Source organism: Neofelis nebulosa, chromosome 8, assembly GCF_028018385.1.
Source record: "Neofelis nebulosa isolate mNeoNeb1 chromosome 8, mNeoNeb1.pri, whole genome shotgun sequence".
NCBI classification, from domain to species: Eukaryota; Metazoa; Chordata; class Mammalia; order Carnivora; family Felidae; genus Neofelis; species Neofelis nebulosa.
Genome location: NC_080789.1, coordinates 113,918,110 through 113,942,376, shown reverse-complemented (window position 1 = coordinate 113,942,376; position 24,267 = coordinate 113,918,110). Strand labels below are relative to the sequence as shown.

At 35.3% G+C, this 24,267-nt stretch overlaps 1 protein-coding gene across 1 annotated transcript in view; it reads right to left on the bottom strand.

Moving 5' to 3' along the window:
- KIF5B (kinesin family member 5B) overlaps positions 1-24,267 on the bottom strand; it is a 47,450-nt gene that overhangs the window by 1,536 nt on the left and 21,647 nt on the right. The window contains exons 10-25 of the mRNA XM_058681537.1: positions 24,005-24,150; positions 23,156-23,304; positions 22,519-22,712; positions 18,840-18,908; positions 16,480-16,686; positions 13,597-13,740; positions 9,049-9,237; positions 8,398-8,515; positions 7,801-7,866; positions 7,599-7,704; positions 6,737-6,838; positions 5,307-5,367; positions 5,124-5,195; positions 4,848-4,952; positions 3,334-3,550; positions 2,449-2,599 (exon numbers count right to left, since the gene is read on the bottom strand). Of these exons, the coding sequence (XP_058537520.1) occupies positions 2,469-2,599; positions 3,334-3,550; positions 4,848-4,952; positions 5,124-5,195; positions 5,307-5,367; positions 6,737-6,838; positions 7,599-7,704; positions 7,801-7,866; positions 8,398-8,515; positions 9,049-9,237; positions 13,597-13,740; positions 16,480-16,686; positions 18,840-18,908; positions 22,519-22,712; positions 23,156-23,304; positions 24,005-24,150 (2,076 nt within the window). The 3' untranslated portion in view covers positions 2,449-2,468. The remainder of the gene's footprint in view (positions 1-2,448; positions 2,600-3,333; positions 3,551-4,847; positions 4,953-5,123; positions 5,196-5,306; positions 5,368-6,736; positions 6,839-7,598; positions 7,705-7,800; positions 7,867-8,397; positions 8,516-9,048; positions 9,238-13,596; positions 13,741-16,479; positions 16,687-18,839; positions 18,909-22,518; positions 22,713-23,155; positions 23,305-24,004; positions 24,151-24,267) is intronic.

The following is a 24,267-nucleotide window of genomic DNA, read 5'->3' as shown; positions in this document are numbered from 1 at the left end:
GGAGAAAAACAGAGGCCACCTCTAATTGGCAGGAAAACCACTGTTTTACTGATGCAATACGATATTAATATTAAATTAATGCAATACAATATTAATATTAAACACATTATTACTTTATGTGGTAGTCTCATTAAGAATGGTTACTTATGCCCAATCTAATAAATGCTTTCATTACAACGAATAGAGGAACAAAGCTACTTACTATACATAGAAACAAACATACCCAGAGGTGGCATATGCTCAAGAGAACTAGCCTAGTCTCTTCAGTAAATCAATGTCATTAAAAAGGGGAGAATTTTTCTAGATTAAAAGAGACTAAGGAGGTCTAACTGAATGTAAACAGCAGTCATGGATTATACCCTGGTTTAGATAAACCAGCTATAAAAGGACTTAGGAAATAAATAACAATTAGAGAAATATGAATATGGACTGGTATTAGACAATGTTTAAGAATATTGTTAGGTGTGATACTATTGTGATTATAGAAAAAATGTTATGTTTACAGATACATTAGTTTTAGATCATAAACACATAATTTATTTTCATACTTAAGAAATTTAAAAGGAGTCAAAACAAGAAAGAAATTATATACAAATAAAGTAACTTGTTGAAGTTCCTAAAAGTAGAAAACTCAGGATTCAAACTTAGATGGAACTCCGATGTCTGTACTCTTCACTATGTTACTCTCTTTTAAATCCTATACTTTGTGGACAAAAAATTTTTATGAGTTATTGGGATATTTGAATCCTTCAGACTATTGCTTAATTCTCTACTCAAACTGAGAGCCATTCTTATCCAATGTGTCAAAGTAAAAATAAGCAAGATGCAAATAAGTGGACTTTAGTATTTGTCAGAAAGTGTTAATAGGTAACGTAATAATTTTAGTATTTTTATTTAATTTTTTTTTTTTTTTTTTTTTACGTTTATTTTTGAGACAGAGAGAGACAGAGCAAGAACGGGGGAGGGGCAGACAGAGAGGGAGACACAGAATCGGAAGCAGGCTCCAGGCTGTGAGCCATCAGCCCAGAGCCCGACGCGGGGCTCGAACTCACGGTCTGTGAGATCATGACCTGAGCTGAAGTCGGACGCTTAACCGACCGAGCCACCCAGGCGCCCCTAATTTTAGTATTTTTAGTACCCAAAGCGTGTATACATCTGGGACTTTCTAAACAACAAAAATCTGTGTTTCTGCTAGATGATGACATACTAGGCAGCTTATTAACTAGTCAATCATGTTGTAGAAGAAAATGTTCAGAACACATTGCCAAGTTAAAGAAGGCTACAAAGAAACATGTACTAGAATAGGAGCAGTATGTTATTAGAGTATTTATCAACAGTTAGAAATTTTTAATCTAAAAACTAAAATATGTGGGCACCTGGTGGCTCAGTCAGTTTGACTTCAGCTCAGGCATGATCTCATGATTAGTGAGTTCAAGCCCCCCATTGGGCTGTCTGGTCTCAGCACAGAGCCCACTTCAAATCCTCTGTCTCCCTGTCTCTGACCATCCCCTGTTCATGCTTTTTCTCTCTCTCAAAAATAAATATTAAAAGAAAATTATAATATGTAAAGAAAACACCAGAAAGATACACACAATAAATTGTGTGGTATCTCTGGATGAAATGTATCTTCTACTTTGTGAGAATTCTTTACTCTCCTATAAGGAACAGACATTACCTGTACAACTAGAAACAAATAAAAATCACTTGCAATAGGTAAATGGAAAAGGATACAGGAATAACTAAAAAAAAAAAGGGAAATATAAATGAGCCGGTAAATATATGAAAAAAATCCAACTTCTTAATAAATCAATGAGATGCTTATATTAAAACAGAAGTTTAAAAACTATTAATATTCAATACTGGCAAAGATGGAACAAAATAGACAGTATCCCTGGCTATGACGCAATTTGGCCTAGTCCTTCTAGACAGCAATGTGCTAGTATGTATCAAGAACTTTAAAAATATTCATGCTTTCTTATAATTCCACTTCTGGGAATCTTCTGAAAATAATCTAAAAGGTAAGAGAACACAAAAAGATATTTCACACTTGAAATTTTCCAAACTGAAATTTCCGTATATGAAATTCGAAATGTGAGACATCTTTTTATAGTAAATATAGAAAAAGAATTAGCATGCTTAATTTAATTAAATGTCCCATAAAGGGAATAGTTATAAGCCATGGTATATCCATTAGACAAAATACAAGAGCTTTTAAAAATATTCCAGTATGTAAGGTTAAAGACGTTAGGAACACAAACTTGAATATAAAGTATGAGATCTAAACTATGATAAAAGACTAGAAGGAATTATGCCAAGTTACTTTTATAATCACATACATTAAAATAAAAAACAACCCAATATGGATATCCAAAAAAGCAGTATTTAACAACCAATGGCTGAATATTTCCATGTAGAGCTGTGACTCAAAGCCAGATATAAACTACAAACCTGTGGGTAATGTGTAGAGGTTACACTTGTTTGCCTCCTCCACCTCGAACTGCTACTGGCTGGCTGTTCTGAACAAATGCACCTCCTCCACGAATTGCACTTGGATGAGTTGGAGAAGCTGCTGGATGTTGCCCAGGACGAATAGGTTTAGCTAGTGTGAAAAACAAAAGCTGACTTTAGCATAAATCTTAACACATGACTCTTCTCTTTATTCACAACAATTCCCAAATGTGGTTTTTCTTTGCCTTTTTGTTCCTCAGAGAATTCTTCTCTTTTTTTCAGTTATAGCCTTTTCTCCAGGACCTATACAATCCCTAGTCTCTTAAGAACCTAATTCCTGTATCAATAATTATTCTAAAACATGTAATATTGTTGCTAAAAGATTGCATATTCCTGCAAGTCTCTCTGCTTTAAAAATGCTCTCTATACAGGGGCACTCAGCTGGTTAAGCTGAGGTCTCAGGTCATGATCTTGTGGTTTTTAAGTTCGAGCTCCGGGTCAGGCTCTGTGCCGACAGCTTAGAGCATGAAGCCTGCTTGGGATTCTGTGTCTCCCCCTCTCTCTGCTCCTCCCCTGCTTACACTCTGTGCCTCTCTCTCTCTCAAAAATAAATAAACATTAAAAAAAAAAAATGCTCTTTTTATAGCTTCACCTCCTCCTGACCATTTTTGCATGCTAGTCTAGTTCTTATTTATCTTTTTTTCCTGTGAATGTGGCTATCCCTCAGTTTGCTCTTCATTCTCAACAATGCCACTCTTAGGTAAGTTAGAAATAAAGACAAGTACAACCATGACAACACAGAATCTGTCAATCAGATTACGTTTTCAAGTAAATAAAAACACTCAAAGTAAGCAAGGTTAAAAGGTTTTAATGTGTTCTACTAACCAATTTGTGCAGAATGTCCTCTTCTAGCCATATTCTTTGACCTGACTGCTTCCTTTATACGATCTACTTCTTGCTGATAGCGTTTGCGATCACGAGATGCATTTTCTTTGGCTTCTTTCAGTGCTGACTCCAAAGCTTTTACCCTCTCAGCTGTAGCTCTAAGTCGCTTTTCCAACTTAGGAAGTTCACAGCGAAGATCTGCATTATCACGTACCAACTAAAAGTACATAAAGAAAATAAGGATTTTAGCTTTAACAAGATGAACTGAAGAAATATGAATGTTTCATAACTTCTCGTTGGAAAAGAAAACTACATTTTATATTAATGTTTTCCATTTATCTAACAACTTAGGCAGCAATAAGCAAAGAATACATACATCCATACAGATCCATATGTGTGTCTCACAAAATATAACTTCATTTAATTTTGGGAGGGGTTGAGGGAAAGGGTTCTTTCTCCCCACTAGCCAATGACGGGAAATTGTAACATCTGGTAAATACCATGTTAAGTGTTAAAATCAAGTTTTGAAAGCAAAAAAAGGCTAAAATTCCCTTAACTTTACTCTGGTGCAAACATCAGGTCTACAATAACGAAATGTACAATTGAGTGCACTAAGAAACTTTAAACATAATTAAGTCACATATCAAGGCACAGAAAGCAAAACAATAAAAACCCACATAGTTTAGGTAATGTGAAAGCATTATTTAAAAAAAAAAAAAAATGAACTGCCTCATTATTTTATTTATTTCACACTCTGGGGCATTAAATGTAAAAAGACAAAAGACAAAAAAAATGTATTTGTAACTACAAAGACCTATCTATTGAAGATTTTTAAATTACCATGGGGGTGCCTAGGTGGCTCAGTTTACTTAAGTGGCTCTTGATTTTGGCTCAGGTCATGATCTCACAGTTTGTGAGTTTGAGCCCTGCATCAGGCTCTGTACTGACAGTGAAAAGCCTGCTTGGAATTCCTTCTTTTTGCCCCTCCCCTGCTCGTGCACTAAGAAAATAATAAAACACCAAAAAAAAATTTAAGGGGCACCTGGGTGGCTTGGTTAAGCATCTGACTTCGGCTCAGGTCATGATCTTGCAGTTCATGGATTTGAGCCTCGTATCAGGCTCTGTGCTGATAGCTCAGAGCCTGGAGCCTGCCTAGGATTCTGTGTCTCCCTCTCTCTTTGCCCCTCTCCCATTCATGCTCTCTCCCTCTCAAAAATAAACATTAAAAAAAATTTATAAAAAAATGTTTCTTAATTACCATGAATAACTGAGAAAAACTGACAAGACTTAAAATCCTAGAAAAGAAATAATACTAACCATTTTCAATGGCCTCTTGATAAAAGGGTTGTTAAAAATATTAAGTTCCCTAAAAACTGCTAATGATTTATTTATATAATTGCTTGATTAAAATAATGGAACAGCTCAGGGTATGAAAATTCCTTAGTGCTCTGAAATATATAAACACTCCTCAATTTTTTTAATTTGCAGCTACGAGAATATACACTCTCTATTACCTGTTTGTGCACTTTAGTGAGTTGTTCAAGATTATTTTCAAGAAAGGAGATCTTCTGCTTTTGAGCAGCACTGCCTCCAGTGTCATCAGAATCAATCTCGGCACTCTAAGAAAAGAAGGTCAATGAATACTACAAAAACATTAAAGATTAAAAAAAAAATCTAACCTTAACTACACAGAAATTGTTTTGATAATATAAAATTATTTCACTTATGAACATAAATAATCATAGTAAACACCACTTATATAAATACCCACCTCAGCATTATTTTATTACCTTTTTAACTCTGGTGGCCAAGTCCTGAACAAAGAGCTTACGCAGGTTGTGTAAAGTCTGAAGTTCTTTTGCCTTGAATTAAGAACAGCAATGTTTTTGGAATTTGGTCTTTAACTTTAGTCATAAGCCAGGGGAAACCCATTAAACATCCCACTATCTTATTTATTTTCAAGTTTTTCTTACCACTGTCTCTTCCAAACCTTTCAAGTCTTGTCTTGCTTGTTCTCGTCTATCTTGCATGACTCTAACAGAAGAATATACATAATTTTCAAGTTGAATTTCGTAAAGTCATAGTTTTATTTTCAAATAAATTTTTATGCCTTATAATTTCCTTCTAAATCTACAGTTTATTAAGAAAAAAAACCCTCTTATAGCAGAAGAGATGAAATAAAATGCAGCAGAATTCAAAGAATAAGGAGTGGTTCTGATAGTTTAGTGCCACATAGAACACACTGCTATTTATCCAAAATAATTCCTATTAAGTGGGAATTAGAGATTATAAATTATTGAAGACTAAAACATTTTATGTATTTTATATTAGAATTATTCTAAACAAAATTATGGTTGAGATTCGCTAGTTTTTATAAAACCAACTCTTGAGTTGATCCTGATCTGTGACCATCCTAATAACAGCAGTTCCACTTACAAATCGTCTTTCATAAATTCAAGATAGGAAAAGTTATAATCATGTGTTTTGTACCTGCTCAGATTCTAGAAAAATAAGTACAGACTATATTTTTTTAGTATGTTAGGAAAAAAGTAAATGGTGAAAACCTCTGTTCAAGAGGCAAGGCTGAAACAATAATCGTCTTTTATGCAAAATCAAATCTGACAAAAATTCAATTTTTTTGGCAGACCCTGAAATCTTTGAAATGACGTAATGTCATATAAGGTATATTTTTACAATGGATCTTCAATTAATATGGTAGCACAGAAATCTGAATCTTGACTATGAGTGAAAAATACAGTATCTTGCCTTTGCTAAACTACAATAACATATGTATATTACTGCCAAGTTTTAAGGTATAAATCAAACCAAATCAGAGGTTTAAGAAAAATACCCTTTAACCTATACAAACTGAAAAATATATTCATTGGATATAGCAAGAATAATATCTGCAATCCTCTAATTTAGTTTTTATTTTTAAAAAGTTTTTAAGTTTTAAAATTTATTTTGAGAGACAGCGTGCATACAGGGGAGGGGCAGAGAGAGGATTGATCCCAAACAGGCTCCATGCTGTCAGCACAGAGCCTAACTTGGAGTTTGATTTTACAAACTATGAGATCATGACCTGAGCTGAAATAGAGTCAGACACTTAACCAACTGAGCCACCCAGATATCCCTCTAGTTTTCATCTTATTTTATTTTTTTTAATGTTTATTTATTTTTGAGAGAGAGAGCACGCAAGCAGGGGAGGGGCAGAGAGAGAGGGAGACACAGAATCCGAAGCAGGCTCCAGGCTCTGAGCTGTCAGCACAGAGCCCAATGCGGGGCTCGAACTCATGAGCTGTGAGATCATGACCTGAGCCAAAGTTAGCCGCTTAACCGACTTGAGCCACCCAGGCGCCCCTCTAGTTTTTATTTTTAAACTTGAATTAAAACATTTACTCACGTAAGTTCATGTAGTTTTCTGCTCTTTTCCTGATCTGTAGCTTTCAATTTCTCATGCTCTACCCTCAGACGTTCCTGTTCTAACATCATTTTCTGGTTTTGGCTGACAAAAAACCAAACATAACACAGTATCAACAGCACTGTTTTCTGAATGGCACCATTAAAATGTTTTCATCAAATTCTTTAGTTCTATAATCTCATCACTGAAATACTCAAGACTACCTGTTATCCTGTCCTCACAGCAGAGAGAAAAGAAAGGAAGAGCACGTGGCTACTACTTTCAGTCATATAATATTTTTCATATTTTGGTTTGAAATCATGACTCTCATTCTATATTCATCAATTCCCTGAACCCATGTCCCTAAATCAATTAGGTATTAAGATCCACATGTCAAAATTTATCATTTTTTGTTAGTCACCTCTGGTTCTTACTCAAATCATGATTTGGTTGCAGACCTCCAATTTCTATAAATTCTAGGCTATATATGCATATGGCTATGGAAATAGGGAAAACCTCTTCTAGAAAAACTAAGATGACAACAACTATTAAAAAAAACTTCTTGAATTAAAATAAAATAAAAACTTAAAAACTTCTAAACCTCACAATTTCCAATAAAGTTTTTTCTCTGTTAACAAATTTTCAAAGAGGAAGTTAATTTTTAAAAATTTCATCTGGAACTTAGAAGTTATGCTCATAAACTAAAAAAAATCTTTATCTTCAAGTCAAAATGACAGGATCAATGAAAAATGCAGGTTTCTAAAATGGACATACTGTCCATCAATAATTTATTATTGCCTCTTGCTAAACAGTCCATCTTTCTGTGTTACTTCTAATATCTTAGAGGGAAGAAAAGTTTACTTACTCTTGAAGATCAGTAATAAGTTTTTCTTTTGCCTCAACTTCATCTCTCAAACTACTAATTTGTTTTTGATGTGTTTCTCTGTGGCTCTGGATCTGCTGTTCAACAGCTTGCTAAAATTATTGGGGGAAAAGGATGTTAAGGTAAGATTAATCAACATAAGAATAACGAGTTCAAGTCATTAGAATCTAATGCTACATCAAACTTGCCTTAACTTCATTTGCAGTCTGAACTTTATTTAAGTGCTCCTTTTCCATTTCATGCACTTTCTCTGTTTGGGTAGAGAGAGAAAACAGGAGAAGAAATAAGCCTTAAAGTTCTTCCTATAAACCAAGGAGCAAATAGGTTTAATGAGGGATCTGTTGCTTAACAGTACTTGACTTTATCCAAATGCCATACAGTAAATCTTGCTCTTGAAGTTCAGAACATTTTGACTCTTAGTTATATCCATTGTGTTAGTATTATGGTTACGGTTTCTTTTATTTTCTTTGCCTAATCCTGGAACAGATGGGTTAGGGAATGGTAGGGAATGAGATAGCTTTCCACCACATCCCCTATATTACGATTTATACATATATATACAACCTCATGACTTTGTGGGAAATTCCTAGATTGACCACTTCCACATTCAAACACAATTTTGCAAAAATATGCATCAAAGCCACATTAAAAGGTATTATTTGTTTCCTATTGCAAATTACCCATATTCCTACTATTTTCTATCAGTTTGAATATAAGTTTACTACAATTATACTAAGGGAAGAATATAGACAAGAAGTCATAAAACACTGAAAGCTAATACCTTGTGCACGAAGTTGGACTAGTTCTTCACTGAGGGAATCGACAGATTCCTCTAGCTGTCTTTTCTTTTGCTCCACATTTTGAAGGTATTCAGTCAATGATTTGATTTTGGCTTCATGCTTTTGGGAAAAAATATACTGATATGAATGAAGTGCAAAAAAATCTTACACACACATTTTACAGATAAAGTTAACAGAAAGCAAGGTTTTATCTATGTATCTAAATATATATTGCAACAATAAAGAATTTAATCATTGAAATGGTCACCTGTTTAACTTATAACATTTGCACATTAAGGTACTGAAAGCTGACATATGAGATAATATTCTTACTATTCTCTCCATCTAATACTACTCTCTTTCCCTCCTTACATAATTCCTATCTTGGTGAAGGACCTCATCCATTCAGTTGCCAAAGCCAGAAAACGGATCTTGCAGTTTTGTCTACCCTAGAATTCTTCAATAGTCAAAGCAGTTACAGCTTTCTAATAAATTTCTATACATGTCAGTAAACATAACCCAGTTAAATTCATTCATGTTGCTCTACTGCAGCGAACCTAGGAAAAAACTACTTGCATTACCCTTTTAATTGTTACCCAAAATAACCTATAGAAGGTCATTTTCCTTAAACTTTGTTCTATAATAATACATACTTGAGAGATACGAAGCTGGCATGCTGCTAACTCCTTTTCATTTTCTTCCATTTTTTTGTTGCTCTCAGTTTGCGTGCTTTCTAACTGTTTGCAGCGTTTTACCATTGTTTTTACTTCTGATTTCATTTTGCTAATGTAGAGCCTTGCAACAGTGAACTCTTCATCTATCATGCCAGTTCCCTCAGGCTGCTGTCAGAAGAAAAAAGAAAAATTAAAAACAATAATGGTTTTTAATGCTTGCTTTATTTATTTATTTATTTAATTAATTAATTTATTTTTGAGAGATAAGAGTGAGAGCAGGAGCAAGGGAGGGGCAAAGAAAGAAGGAGACACAGAACCAAAGCAGCCTCCAGGCTCTGAAGCAAGCAAGCAGTCAGCACAGAGCCTGATGCAGGGCTTGAACCCACGAACTGTGAGATCATGACCTGAACCAAAGTCAGATGCTCAACTGACTGAGCCACCCAGGCGCCCCTAACGTTTATTTATTTTTGAGAGAGAAAGAGAGAAAGAGAGAGAGAGAGAGAGAGACAGAGAGACAGAGAGACAGAGAGGGAGGGAGGGAGGGAAGGAGGGAAAGAGAATGAGACTCGGAGGGAGGGGCAGAAAGAGAAAGAGACACAAAATCTGAAACAGGCTCCAGGCTCCGAGCTGTCAGCACAGAACTCCACACGGGGCTCAAACCCACGAACTGAGAGATCATGACCTATTCCAAAGACAGACGCTTAACTGAGCCACCCAGACGCCTCGCCTTCCTTATTTTGTTTTTTTAAAAAATGTTTTTAATGTTTATTCATTTTTGAGAGAGAAAGAGAAAGAGACAGAGACAGAGGGTGAGCAGGGGAGGGGCGGAGAGGGAGACACAGAATCCAAAGCAGCCCCAGGCTCTGAGCTGTCAGCATGGAGCCTGACGTGGGGCTCAAACCCACAGACTGTGAGATCATGACCTGAGCCAAAGTCAGAGACTTAACCAACTGAGCCTCCCAAGGAGTCCCTTGCCTTCCTTATTTTCTAAAACTTAATGTTAATACATGCTTGCAAGAGAAAAAAAAAAAAAATGCAACCTAAAAACAAACAAAACTGATGACACTTGCTTCTATTTTTGATTTCCTCTTCATTCCTAATCATATGTGAGTCCAAATTAAAACTTTACAAATACTGATGTGTAGGTGGCAGAGGAAAGATGACTCTTAAGCTCACCAAAAGAACTGTGGTAACTGTACATTCCTTAAGTTTCATTACAAAATTCCAGTAAAATATTCAGTGTCAAAATTAAGTGGAGCTTGAAAAGGAAGAAATTAAGACTGTCTTTGTTTGCAGATAGGATTGTTTAAAAAAAAAAACTCCTAAAATAAACTACCATAGTAACATTGCAGAATACACGATTAACATACCAAAGTCACTTTCCTATATACCAGCAATGAACAAGGGAACTTGAAATTAAAAACACAGTGGCACTGACATTGTAATAAAAAGAAAAAAAGAATTATTTAGGCATAAATGTAATGGAATAGGTATAAAATCAATAGGACAAAAGAAATCAATGTAGAACTGAATAAATGGAAGATATTCTATATTCATGGAAAGAAAGACTCAAGATGTCCATTCTTCCTAACTTGATCTATAGATTTAACATAATCTTCATCAAAATTCCTGCAAGTTATTTTATGGCTATCAACAAATTTGACTCTAAAGTTTAAAGGGAAAGGCAAAAGACCTTGAATTGCCAACACAACACTAAAGAACAACAAAATCAAAGAACTGACACTACCTAACCTAAAGATTTACTAAAGCTACAGTAATCAAGATGGTGGGGGTACTGACAAAAGGACAGGTAACTAAAACAGAAGAGAGCCCAGGAATAGACACACACAAATACAGTCAACTGATCTCTGACAAAGGGGCAAAGGCAATTCAATGGAGATTTTTTTTTTGAGAGCAACAGTGAGAACACAAGAAAACAAATGCACACACACGCGTGAGAGAGAGATAATCTTAAGCAGGCTCCACACTCAGTGCAGAGCCCACATCTCTAGACCATAAGATCATGACCTGAGCCAAAATCAAGAGTCAGATACTTAACCGAATGAGCCACCCAGGTAACCTGGAGATAGATCTTCAAGACTCAGTCCTAGAAAAACTATCCATCCACATGTAATACAATGAAGCTGGACAGACCCTTTTTATCTCACAGAAAAATTAATTCTAAATGGATCATAGACCTAAATGTAAGTATAAAACCAAAAAACCTCTAGAACATAGGAGAAAATCTAGATGACCTTGGGTTTGGAGATGAGTTTTTAGATACAATACCAGAAACACAATCCTGAAAGAAAAAATTTTCAAGTTGAACGTCATTAAAATTAAAGGGAATGAAAAGATAAAGCCAGACTTGGAGAAATATTTGCAAAACACATATCTGATAAAGGACTGTTACCCAAAATATACAAAGAACTCAAGATAAGAAAACATCCCAAATGCAAATTAAAACAAGATAACACTATACATCTCAAACCAAAAAACCAATACTTGTGACACCAATACTTGTGAGGGTGTGAAGTAACAAGAACTCTCACTCACTGCTGGTTGGAATAAAAAATGCTGTAGCCACCTTAGGAGTCTCTTACAAAGCTAACACTATCTTAACATATGATCTAGCAATCATGCTCCTAGGTTATTACCCAACTGAATTGAAAAATTATGTCCACAGGAAAACGTGTACACAAGTTTATAGCAGCTTTATGTATAAGTGCCAAAGACTGGAAGTAACCAAGATGGCCCTCAACAGATGAATGGATAAACAAACTAGTACATCTATACAATGGAATATTTGGTGATATAAGAAATGAGCTATCACGTCACAAAACAACATGGAAGAACCTTAAATGCACATTGCTAAGAAAAATAAGCCAGTTTGAAAAGGACATTTACTGTCTAATTCCAACTATGTGATGATATTTTGGAAACAGCAAAACTGCACACATAGTGAAAAGATCACTGGCTGCTAGAGGTTCAGGGCTGAGGCATGAATAGGGTAAAAAGCACAAGGGATTTGTTAGGTAATCTACATTATTATATTGTAATGGTGGATCTGAATTATGTGTTGTCAAAATCCACAAAATTGTACAACACGAGTGAACCATAACGTAAAAAACACAAGCAGTACTTACTGGTGATGTTAAGGGGAAAAGAATTACATACAAATGACAAAAATATTGAGAATCCATACATTAAAAAAAAAAAGAAGCTATTTGCAAGGCTGACTTGTTTTCAAAATGCTATAATGGTATAGTGAAAAAAGCAGTCTGGGAGTAAGGGAACCTGTATTCTATCACTGGCTCTACCACTGAACATAAGCCGAAATTTCTACTCTTATTTTCCCTATCTTTACCACCTTTTCATGTAAGATTAGTTGAACACAAAATGGGAAGATTTTTCTAAAAAGATGCTGCAAATCTACAAAGCAAAATTTGACCACCATTCTAGTGTTTAGTGATATTAAGTAAATTTACTTTTCCATCCCAAAAGATTCCCACAGCTCTATCATCTCACATTAGATCACCCTAATGAATGACAGAAGCGAGTGATGAAGTGAGTGAAAAGACAAGCGAGTGAAGAGAGAGAACAAGTCAAGTCATCCAGTATTTAACAATAACATTTTTCCTCTGTTTCAATGGCGTGACAATGTTAACCAATAATATATGAGGAGAATGAATCCCTGCCTCCATCAACAAACAGCAAATCTGAATAACAATTGACAAAAGGAATGTGTGTTCCATATTGCAAACTTACTCATTTCAAGCTCTTGTTAAACTGGGCTTCTTATTCTTAGTAGGCTGTCATCAACCCTAGTTTGTTCTCTTTGTTACAAAATTAAGCTTTAATCAAGAAGATAAAATCCAAACAAATACCTAGCGCAACATACAAATCTTGCATATTATGTGCATGTGCTTGCAGCTAAGAGTCCTAGTGTGCTTTTCTGGTCTAAGTTTTAAAACCAGGTCACTAAACGTTTTTTTTTTACCACATGCCTAGTGCTAACATAACCAATGTTAGTACCCTAAAAAAGATTATCAGAAAAAAGGCATAAATAAAATAGGTGTGGCAAATTTTTGATAATAACTCTGAGGTTCACAGTATTATTCTCTCTACTGTTTAAAATTTTTTATAATAAAACTTAAAAAAATTAATAAGCATATCCATCTTTTATCTTTTCAAACATTTAAAACAAACCACAGGCCAATTCATTTACAAGTTTACTCCCTGAGCTAATCTTCACTGTTGTCCCAGTGACATACTTTCAAGTACTGTAACTAACATAATTCCTAAATGCAAACATACATAGTAAAGAACCAAACATGGGGTCCAAATACTTACTGAATACACTTTCTGAGTGCCCCTTATTCTTTTCTCACCTATTACCATCTACTATGCATTGCTGTTGTGCATGAGATAATGGGTATGAAAAGAAATTTGCAAAAAGTTAGTAGTAAACATAAGTATGAGTGGTGTACAAATAATTATGCTTAATATTTGGTTATTATTACTTACCTTTACATCATTATTTCCTACAGCAATTCCTATTTCTGCAAGGTCTTTTAGTAAAGATGCCATCATCTCAGCTGCTCGTTTTTTTTGGTGGTTGGTCATTTCCTTAAGTTTCTGAAGTTCAGCATCTATACTTGCTAAAGTTGCCTAACATAATCCAAACAAAAGACACAGTTAAATCTATTCAATGAAATATTACTTCAAATATTGACACATCCCAAGTTTTCACCCGGTACTTACAAAAGCATTATTTTCTAGTTCCGACTTTTTTTAAGACTTTAATTTTAAGTATTCTCTACGCCCAACGTGAGGCTCGAACTCACAACAATGAGATCGAGAGTCACACACTCCACCAGCTGAGCCAGCCAGGTGCCCCTCTACTTTCAGTTTTTTGAACTAACTATTCTACTGAGTTCTGGGACAGCTCTCAGTTCAAACTTACAAAATATTTCAGACCTAATAGACTACATAAAATAGCCATATTATGCTCCATAGCCATATTATGCTCCAGTACGAGCAGGTAGTTTGTATCATTTCACTAATTTTTGAGACTGGGTAATATTTTCTGCCTAGAAATGGGAAATTTCCATATTAATTAGATTGAATTTTCTTTTACTTCCACAGTATAGCTTATATTTGGAAACAGAGTCTGAGCAAATTAATGTTAGAACTGAATTTTCTAGATGGTTTGTAGGTTTTCTTTATATACTTTCTACATACACAGTCACTGGAAAGAATCCACCTGATAATTACTACTACTACATGATATAAAGTTATTTAGGAGATAGTGATGAAATAGTATTACTGAATTTAATTACTTTAAGTTTAAAATAATAGCTGGTTTATCAACAAGAAAGTCACCACAGCTTTGAAAAGTCCAACCATTTTGGCCACTTTAAAACTAATCATTATAGCACAAGTCAGATACTGACTAAAAGTAAGTTGCACTAAAAATAAATGAGTAAAGATGCCATCATTTCAGTTTTTTTTTTATTTTTTAAAAAATTTTTTTTTTTTCAACGTTTTTTATTTATTTTTGGGACAGAGAGAGACAGAGCATGAACGGGGGAGGGGCAGAGAGAGAGGGAGACACAGAATCGGAAACAGGCTCCAGGCTCCGAGCCATCGGCCCAGAGCCTGACGCGGGGCTCGAACTCACAGACCGCGAGATCGTGACCTGGCTGAAGTCGGACGCTTAACCGACTGCGCCACCCAGGCGCCCCTCAGTTTTTTGTTTCTTATGGACATTTCCTTAAGTTTCTGAATATCAGTAGTGTACTCACCAAATTTAATATAAAATACCAGGTATCTTTCTCATAAGGTAATATGCTTTATTTTTTAATTTTTTTAATGTTTATTTATTTCTGAGACAGAGAGAGAGCATGCGTGGGGGGAGGGGCAGAGAGAGAGAGAGACACACACACAGAATCAGAAGCAGGCTCCAGGCTCTGACCTGTCAGCACAGAGCCTGACGTGGGGCTTGAACTCACAAACTGTGAGACCATGACCTGAGCCGAAGTCGGTTGCTCAACTGACTGAGCCACCCAGGAGCCCCAGGTAGTAAGCTTTAATGTCTAAATCACCAGGTATTTTCTCTAACAACTGAGCAGGAATATTGTACGCATATACAAAGATGCAGAATGCTATAAGGTTTCTAACTCCTATTACCAATACAGTGCTGACAGATTCAGCTTCATAACTGGGACACAGACACAAATGTCTTAAAGACTGAAATAGGTGACCAAAAACCAACTTACAGCTTATAGAAATGTAAGAAATTCCTACTGCTCTTCCAAACGGTAATTAGGTTTGCTAATAATGCAACTCAATAAGAGCTATAAAGGCACCTTGGTTTCCATGCTGTGAAATTGTAACTTCCAGCTTAACTGTAACTTTGGAGATTAGAAAGGGAAAATGAATTTATCAGGGGTATGAAAACTTTAGAAATAGTGTTGACTGCGCTCCTTTAGATAGATGAACATGGACAGGGAAGTAAGCAGTGAACACTGATCCTGAGTCCAACTCTAGATGTGGTTTCTAGACAAGAAGTTAGCATTAGCAATAATAAATCCTTAATGAGAAAGCTCATCCACGGTGATGCTGGAAGTATAGCAGTCATTATCACAGCTATCTATTATCTTCAGCATCACTCCAGGAGGGTGGCAAATCCTGTTCTATAGCAATGATGACAAACAAAGATTCTTATCTACTGTGGAATCACAAGGAAGATGTGCCAGGTGGGCTCTGCTCCAGGGGCTGGGAATGTAACAGTGAACAAAACCCAAATTATATGAAGTTATATATTTTTCTTTTTCTCAATTTACAGTTTGAACAATCATCTAATAACTTTACTAGAAGTTATTCTAGCAACTAGAAGCTAACTTATTTCCCCTTTAACATCAGAATATTAAGAATAGTCAGCAAGTCTTAAAATGGCATTTTAATTACCCATTAATAGACTTTCAGGAACTAAAAAAACAGCCTTCTTCCTTTACCTCTAAGGCTTCATATAAAGGAGGAAGTGAAGTTGAGACCTGGAATTCCTTAAGAATTGATACCATCAGTCTTGGGCTTACATAGAAAGAAGTTACTGAGATAATTTCAATTAAGAATACTTGTATTAGGGGCGCCTGGGAGACTCAGCTGGTTAAGCATCTGACTCTTTATTTCGGCTCAGGTCATGATCTCATGGTTCTTGAGACTGGCCCCCATGCCGGGCTCCGTGCTACAGTGTGGAGCCTACTTGGGATTTATTCTCTCTCTCTCTCTCTCTCTCGCACTCTCTCTTCCCCCACCCTTCCCACGCATGCATGTTTTCTTACTCTCAAAATAACAAGCATTAAAAAAATAATAATAAAGTATTAACAAAACAAAATCATAGTTTACCGATTTCTGGTTTAGTTCATCACTAAGCAATTCATATTCCTTAGTTTTATCTTCGACTTCCTGAGACTTCTGATCATAATTGACAGCAAGCTCCTCTAAGGCTTGTAAAACTTCTTTTACTTCTTCTTTAGAGGCATCATTTTCTGCTTGAAGGCGATTCAGTTCAGCTTGCATATTATCTTGATCTCTTCTGGTCGATGCCAGAAGCTACATGAAAGAGTAAAAGTATACAGGTTTAAAAAAATCTATTTGCTTCATCATATGCTATATACAGTGAATAAAATATGGATGCAATTAGCTGTTAGTATTTATTCATTTAACAGATTTACTAACTACTATGTGCAGGCAATGTGCTAGACACTGTGGGAGACAGCAAGGAAATCAAATAATGACTCTGTCTTTGAGGAATCTAGTAGAAGAAACACAGGTACATAAATAAACGCATAAGATAGAATGTTAAGTAAGAGCCATAAAAGAGGCAACAGGACATAACACATAACAAAGTACTTGGTAGTATTTAAAACAGGAGGGTAGGTATTTCTGTAGGTTATTCACGAAGAAGGAGGCTAGAACAGGCATTTAAAAACTTTTTTTTTAATGTTTATTTTTTGAAAGCGTGCATGTGCATGCAAGTGAGGGAGGGGCAGAGAGAGAAGGAGACACAAACTGAAGCAGGCTCCAGGCTCTGAGCTGTCAGCACAGAACCAGACATGGAGCTCGAACTCACGAACCGTGAGATCCCAAAGGATTTCATTCACTGAGCCGAAATTGTAGGTTTAACCCACTGAGCCACCCAGATGCCCCTAGAATAGGTATCTTAGTCATGTGTAAATGAATGTAATAGAAAGGAACAGGCATATTAGATTCATGAATGGTGAGCATAGAAAAACAAAGAAATTAGTAGATGTTTAGAAGATTTCAGATTTTCTTTGGGCAACCAGGGGTGACACCTAAATTATGTCCCAGGAAAATTTAGTATCAACAAATAAAATTTGAACTGGAGAGAAATCAAGACACTAGACTGGAGAACACTGTAATCATCCAGGGTCAGTGGCTTTAAAGAAGGGGTATTTGGAAATGTGTAGGAGTATTTCTAATGGGGCAGAATGCTAATGGCACTTAGAAGTAGGGACCAGGGGTACTAAATGTCCTATAACATACAAAACAGAATAATATAATGAAAAATTATGCAAATTACTAGTGTCCCTTTTGAGAAAACATGCTATAATTTAAATAAGTGCAAAGATGACGTGACCAGGATTAAGTTGGTAGACAGTGGCTATCTTTTCCTTATTGAAGCTATACAGTTTTTCCCCACATTTCCAAAACAAACCTTACATGATGTACCATTTTTCAATTATCCCCCTGCTCTCCCAGGTAAGATAAATTGACGGTCCAAACTAGGTGACAAACTAGAGAAGAGAAACTTGAAAGAAGGCAGAAATGAATGGGTTCAATGAGGGTAGACATGGTGAGAGAGGAGTCCCAAAGGATTTCATTCACTGATATTCTCATTCCCACAATAAGTCATACCTCAAATTATGCAATTATTAAAGACAGGTCAAAGTAATTCAGAAATCAGTATTTTCCTTCTTTAATCATCCCTTTAAACTCTGCGTGTTTAAGTGAATGATAATAAAACATGCTGTTTTTTTACATTCTTTCCTTCATTTCCTTGGGGAAATACTTTCCATGAAGGGAAGGAGAGTCTGAAGTTATCCCAGTCCAGTGTAGTAAGTCTTTCTCAAGAATCAGTAAGAAATGTTTTGGGGAGAATAAGGAGATAAAACAGCACCATATTTTAAGCAAGAAAAGAAGAAGACAGAGTTAAAAAGTCCATTAGAAATATGTTAAAGAATAATACTGAAAACTGTTATCTTCTCCCCTCCAGTTAGAACTCTAACTTAAAAAAACCAAAAAACAAAAAACAAATTCCTAGGGGTGTCTGGGTGGCTCAGTTGGTTAAGTGTCCAATTTCAGCTCAGGTCATGATCTCAAGGTTCACAAATTCGAGCCCTGCGTTGGGCTCTGTGCTGACAGCTTGGAGCCAGGAACCTGCTTCAGATTCTGTGTCTCCCTCTCTCTCTGCCCCTCCCCCCTCACACTGTGTTTCTCTCTTTTTCAAAAATAAACATTAAAAAAATAATAATAAAAAACAAATACTTTAAGAGGAAATCAATCTTTGCTTCAACCCATATGACAGCACAGAGAGCACAACCCACAGAGAACCAGTCACATTCAAAACATTTTTAAATGGACTCTAGTATATTTTGAGATCTGTAGGTTCATCTTTTATGTTCAAATAATAATGACAAATTATAAAGCTCTCCTGAAAGCAATATGTAAAGTATTCAACTTACCTCTTCTTGATCTAACATTTGTGTCTTTAGTTTCTCTACCAACTGGCTCTGTTGATTAATTTCTTCATCCTAGAATTTTAAAGTACCAAGTTAACAAAGTAGCTCACAATCTGATTCTAATTATTTTCTAATACGAATTATAAGGTTACTATTCCCCCAATCAGGGTATTTCAAAACTGTTTCTCCAAGTCCAACATTGCTTATTTCAATCTCCTAAAAAAATGTTGAAAGAGATGGAATGTCTTTCAATTAATAATTATAACACTTACCATGCAATTAAAAAAGCTTAAACTTATACAAGTTATTCATTAAATACTTTAAATGCTAAAAAATAATAAACATGTTTAAATTTATTATTGAAAATAATGGCCATTCACTAAAAAGAATTATGGGCCAGCATCACTGATGAACATGGATGCAAAAATTCTCAACAAGATATTAGCAAATCGAACTCAACTGTACATCAAAAGATTATTCACCGTGATCAAGTGGGATTTATTTCTGGGCTGCAGGGTTGGTTCAGTATTCTCAAATCAATCAATGTGATAAAAAAAAAAAAGGATAAGAACCATATGATCCTTTCCACAGATGCAGAAAAAGCATTTGACAAAATACAGCATCTTGATAAAAACTCTCAAAAGAATAGGGAAAGAAGGAACATACTTTAACATCATAAGAGCCACATATGAAAGGCCCATAGCTAATATCATCCTCAATGGGGAAAAACTAAGAGCTTTCCCCCTAAGATCAGGAACACAACAGGGGTGCCCACTCTCAGCAGTGTTGTTCAACACAGTACTGGAAGTCCTAGCCTCAGCAATCAGACACCAAAAAGAACAAAAGGTATCCAAATTGGCAAGGAAGAAGTCGAACTCTTACTCTTCACAGAGGACATGATAGTCTACATGGAAAACCTGAAAGACTCCACCAAAAAACTGCTAGAGTTGATACACAAATTCAGCAGTCACAGGATATAAAACCAATATATAGAAAATCTGGTGCATTTCTATACACCAATAATGAAGCAGCAGCAAAGAGCTATCAAGAAATCAATCCGATTTACAACTGCACGAAAAACCGTAAAATACTTAGGAATAAACCTAACCATAGAGGTAAAAGATCTGCACACTGAAAACTATTTTCCACACTCACAGAAAGAAGAACAAATACTGTTAAAATGCCAATACTGCCCAAAGCAAGACACAATCAATGCAATCCCCATCAAAATAACACCAGCATTCTTCACAGAGCTAGAACAAACAATCCTAAAATTTGTATAGAACCAGAAAAGACCCCGAATAGCTGAAGTACCCTTGAAAAAGAAAACCAAAGCTGGAGGCATCAAAATCCCAGACTTTAAGCTGTATTACAAAGCTGTCATCAAGACAGTATGGTATTGGCACAAAAACAAACACAGACCAATGGAACAGAGAACCCAGAAATGGGCCCACAAATATATGGCCAACTAATCTTCAACAAAACAAGAAAGACCATCCAATGGAAAAAAGACAATCTCTTCAGCAAATGGTGCTGGATAAACTGGAGAGCAAAATGCAAAAGAATGAAACTGGACCACTTTCTTACACAATACACAAAATAAACTCAAAATGGATGAAAGACGTAAATAAATGTAAGACAGGAAACCATCAAAATCCTACAGGAGAAAACAGGCAACAACCTCTTTGACCTCGGCCGGAGCAACTTCTTACCTGACATGTCTCTGGAGGCAAGGGAAATAAAAGCAAACATGAACTATTGGGATGTCATGAAGATAAAAAAAGCTTCTGCACAGTGAAGGAAATAATCAACAAAACTAAAAGGCAAGGTATTTGTAAATGACACACTGGATAAAGGGTTAATATCTAAAATCTATAAACAACTTATCAAACTCAACACTCAAAATACAAATAATCCAGGGAAGAAATGGGCAGAAGATATGAATAGACATTTTCCCAAAGCAGACATGGAGATGGCTAAGAAACACACGAAAAGATGCTCAACATCACTGATCATCAGGGAAATACAAATCCAAACCACACTGAGATACCACCTCAACAGTCAGAGTGGCTAAAATTAACAACTCAGGAAACAACAGATGTTGGCAAGGATGTGGAGAAAGGGGAACCCTTTTGCACTGTCGGTCGAAATGCAAACTGGTGCAGCCACTCTGGAAAACAGTATGGAGGTTCTTCAAAAAAGTAAAAATACAACTACTCTACAACCAAACAATTGCACTACTCAGTATTTATCCAAAGGATACAAAAATGCTGATTCGAAGGAGCACATACACCTCCACACCCCCATGTTTACAGCAGTACTATCAACAATAGTCAAATTATGGAAAGAGCCCAAATGTTCACCAACTGATGAATGGATAAAGATGTGGTACACACACACACACCCACACACGCGCGCGCGCGCATTGGAATACTACTTGGTGATGAAAAAGAATGAAATTTTGCCATTTGCAACAAACTGGATAGGACTGGAGGGTATTATGCTAAGCAAAATCCATCAGTCAGAGATAGACAGATTTATGATTTCAGTCGTATGTGGAATCTGATAAACTCAACAGAGGAACACAGGGGAAGGGAAAGAAAAATAGATAAAAACAGAGAGGGAGGAAAGCCATAAGAGACTCTTAAACACAGAACAAACAGAAGGCTGTTGGAGGGGAGGTGGATGGGTTAAATGGGTGATGGGCATTAAGCAGGGCACTTGTTGGGATAAGCATCAGGTGTTATATTAAGTGATGAATCATTGGGTTTTACTCCTAAACCAAGACTACACTATATGTTAACTAACTTGAATTTAAATAAGAAAGAAGGAAAGATAGATAGAAAGGCCATTCAGCTACTTCAAACTTGCCATATCTGCCTACAACACATATAAAATTCCACCTAAAAACAAAACCAGAACTACTTTCTTCTAGTCTCTTCACTGTTCTCGTTTTCCCTTTCCTATTTGCTTTGTAATTTGTTATTCTTCACACTTCTAATGGATATAATCAAAGCAGGAAAACACTATTACCACTTTATTCTGTTCCCTCTCTAATCTCTTGCATCACCTTTATTATTGAGTCCTTAGACCCCTGATTCTAAGAGATCCTTTCATTAAGGCTCTCCAATGACCCAATGTTCAATTTCCTTCAGAAAATTAAAGAAGAGGGGGAAAAAATTAGGTCTCATATATAGTTTCTGCACAGAAACAGAAATTGTGATTTTATATTTTTTATTAAAACAGATGACCCTCAAACAATACAAGGGTTAGGGGTGCTGACCCCTCTATGGAGTTGAAGATCCACATGTAACCTCTGACTTCCCCAAAACTTAAACTATTGGTAGTCTGCTGTTGAATACAAGGTTTACCAATAATATAGACAATTAACATATTTTTTATGTTATATGTATTATATATAGTATTTAAAGAAAATGTTATTAAAATCATAAAGAAAATACATTTATATTACTGTACTGTATCAAAAAAACCCACATCTAAGTGGACCCATGCAGTTCAAACCAGTGTTGTCTGAGCATCAACTTTACGATTTTCAAAAGGTTAACAAATCAAGGAAAGATGTATACACAGGTCACCTGGACCCACAATATTAAAATTAGATAATAAAAATACCTGTATGTCATAACATTCTAAAACAAAATAGAATGTGAATAATACATACCTTGTCATCAAGTTGTTTGTACAATTTAGCAATTTCTTCCTCACACTTTCTTCTCTCAGCATCAGTAAAGTTTCCAGTAACTCCAATCGTAGCTGTGGGTTTATCATTGGTGATGGTAATATCCTTATCCACTGCAAAAGCTTCCAAGTTGGCTTTCTCTTTGTCAAACTGTTCATCAATAGGCACTGTCTCTCCTAAAATAAGACAACAGATAGTTAATAAACATCCACCTGTCTAAAACTAATGACAATTTTATTCAATTTCAGCAGCTCTCACCAACTTTATCTGCTCAGTCTGAGATTTAAAAAACTACAATTACTTTTCACTCACCCCCATCTTCTAAATCCAGTCACCAAATCTTGTAATTCTTATTGCTGCCACCCTAATCTAGGAAACTTGCCATCTGTGCCTTGATTGCTATAGCTCCCAAGATGGCCTTTATGCCTCTATTTATTATTTCAGGTAAAATCAGAATTTAAAAGACTAGTCATTTTTATTTGATGATCTCTAATGCTTAAAAAATAAAAATGGATACGCTTTGCTATTTTTATTTATATTCGTGTCAGTCTCAAATTTATAAAATAGTTTTACATTCATATTCAACAAACTCAAAATGACAGATTTTATAAATTATTACCATTACGCCACCGGTTGAGTTCATTTTCAAGCCATTGAATGGTGTTCCGCAGGGTCTTATTTTTTTCCTTTTCTCTTTCATACTTCTTTTTCCACTGTTCTGCAGTTAATTCTACATTTACACAAACTGTGTTCTTAATTGTTTTGGCCCTAAAAGAAGTAATTGCAGGAAAAAAGTGTGACTAAAATTAACTATTTTCAATTACTATCTATAGATCTCTGTTTTTTATATATATATGTATGGCATATATGGCTGAGTAATTTGACTGTTTAATTATCTTTAGACTAAATACAAAGACCCATAATTACTACAGTGCTTCTTCAACAAGCTAAATAAATTTGGGTCAGTCCCCAAATCTGTGAATAGCTTAAAGACAAAAAAAATTAACCACCAGAGGAGGATAAAAAAAAAAAGGGCCCATATTTTCCTAATTCTTTTGCAAGGCTGAATAAAAAAAAATTATTGTTGAAGGTCAAAAATAAAATCATCACTACTGACTTTCCTAGGTTAACCAATTCATATTATCTCATTATTTGAACCTGTCAACAGACTAACACAGAATTAGATTTGTCAAGCTTTTCTGTTATCTGACTCAAATATTTATTTTCTTTAATGTTTAAAGCTTCTCCTATAAATTTGACTGAATTTAACATTTGATTTCAATATGTACTAAAACTTAATTCAAATCTAAGCAGTTTTAAAAATGGACCTTGCTTGTATTATCTCTCAATTAAAAAGTTGTGTCATATTATCAATATGCACTGATTTGAATATCTACCTATATTTTCCTAGACTTAATAAACAAAAGACCTATCTACATTTAGACTTTGTATTTTCTTAACAACAAACCTTTGACCAAACAGGAGTGTAGATTTTGTTTCAGATTCATTGTACGATGATGGAGAGCAGCAAATTACGATAGTGGTTCTACAGTTCCCACCTAATGAATCTTGAAGAATTCTTGTCATTTTACTATCGCGATATGGAACATACGTCTACGATACAAAAACAAAAGAAACAAACCAATGGGTTTCTACAGAATAAAATCTGTTTATAAATACTCTAAGTAAATTACAAAGGGATTTTGGCTATTTTAACTGATAATATTATGA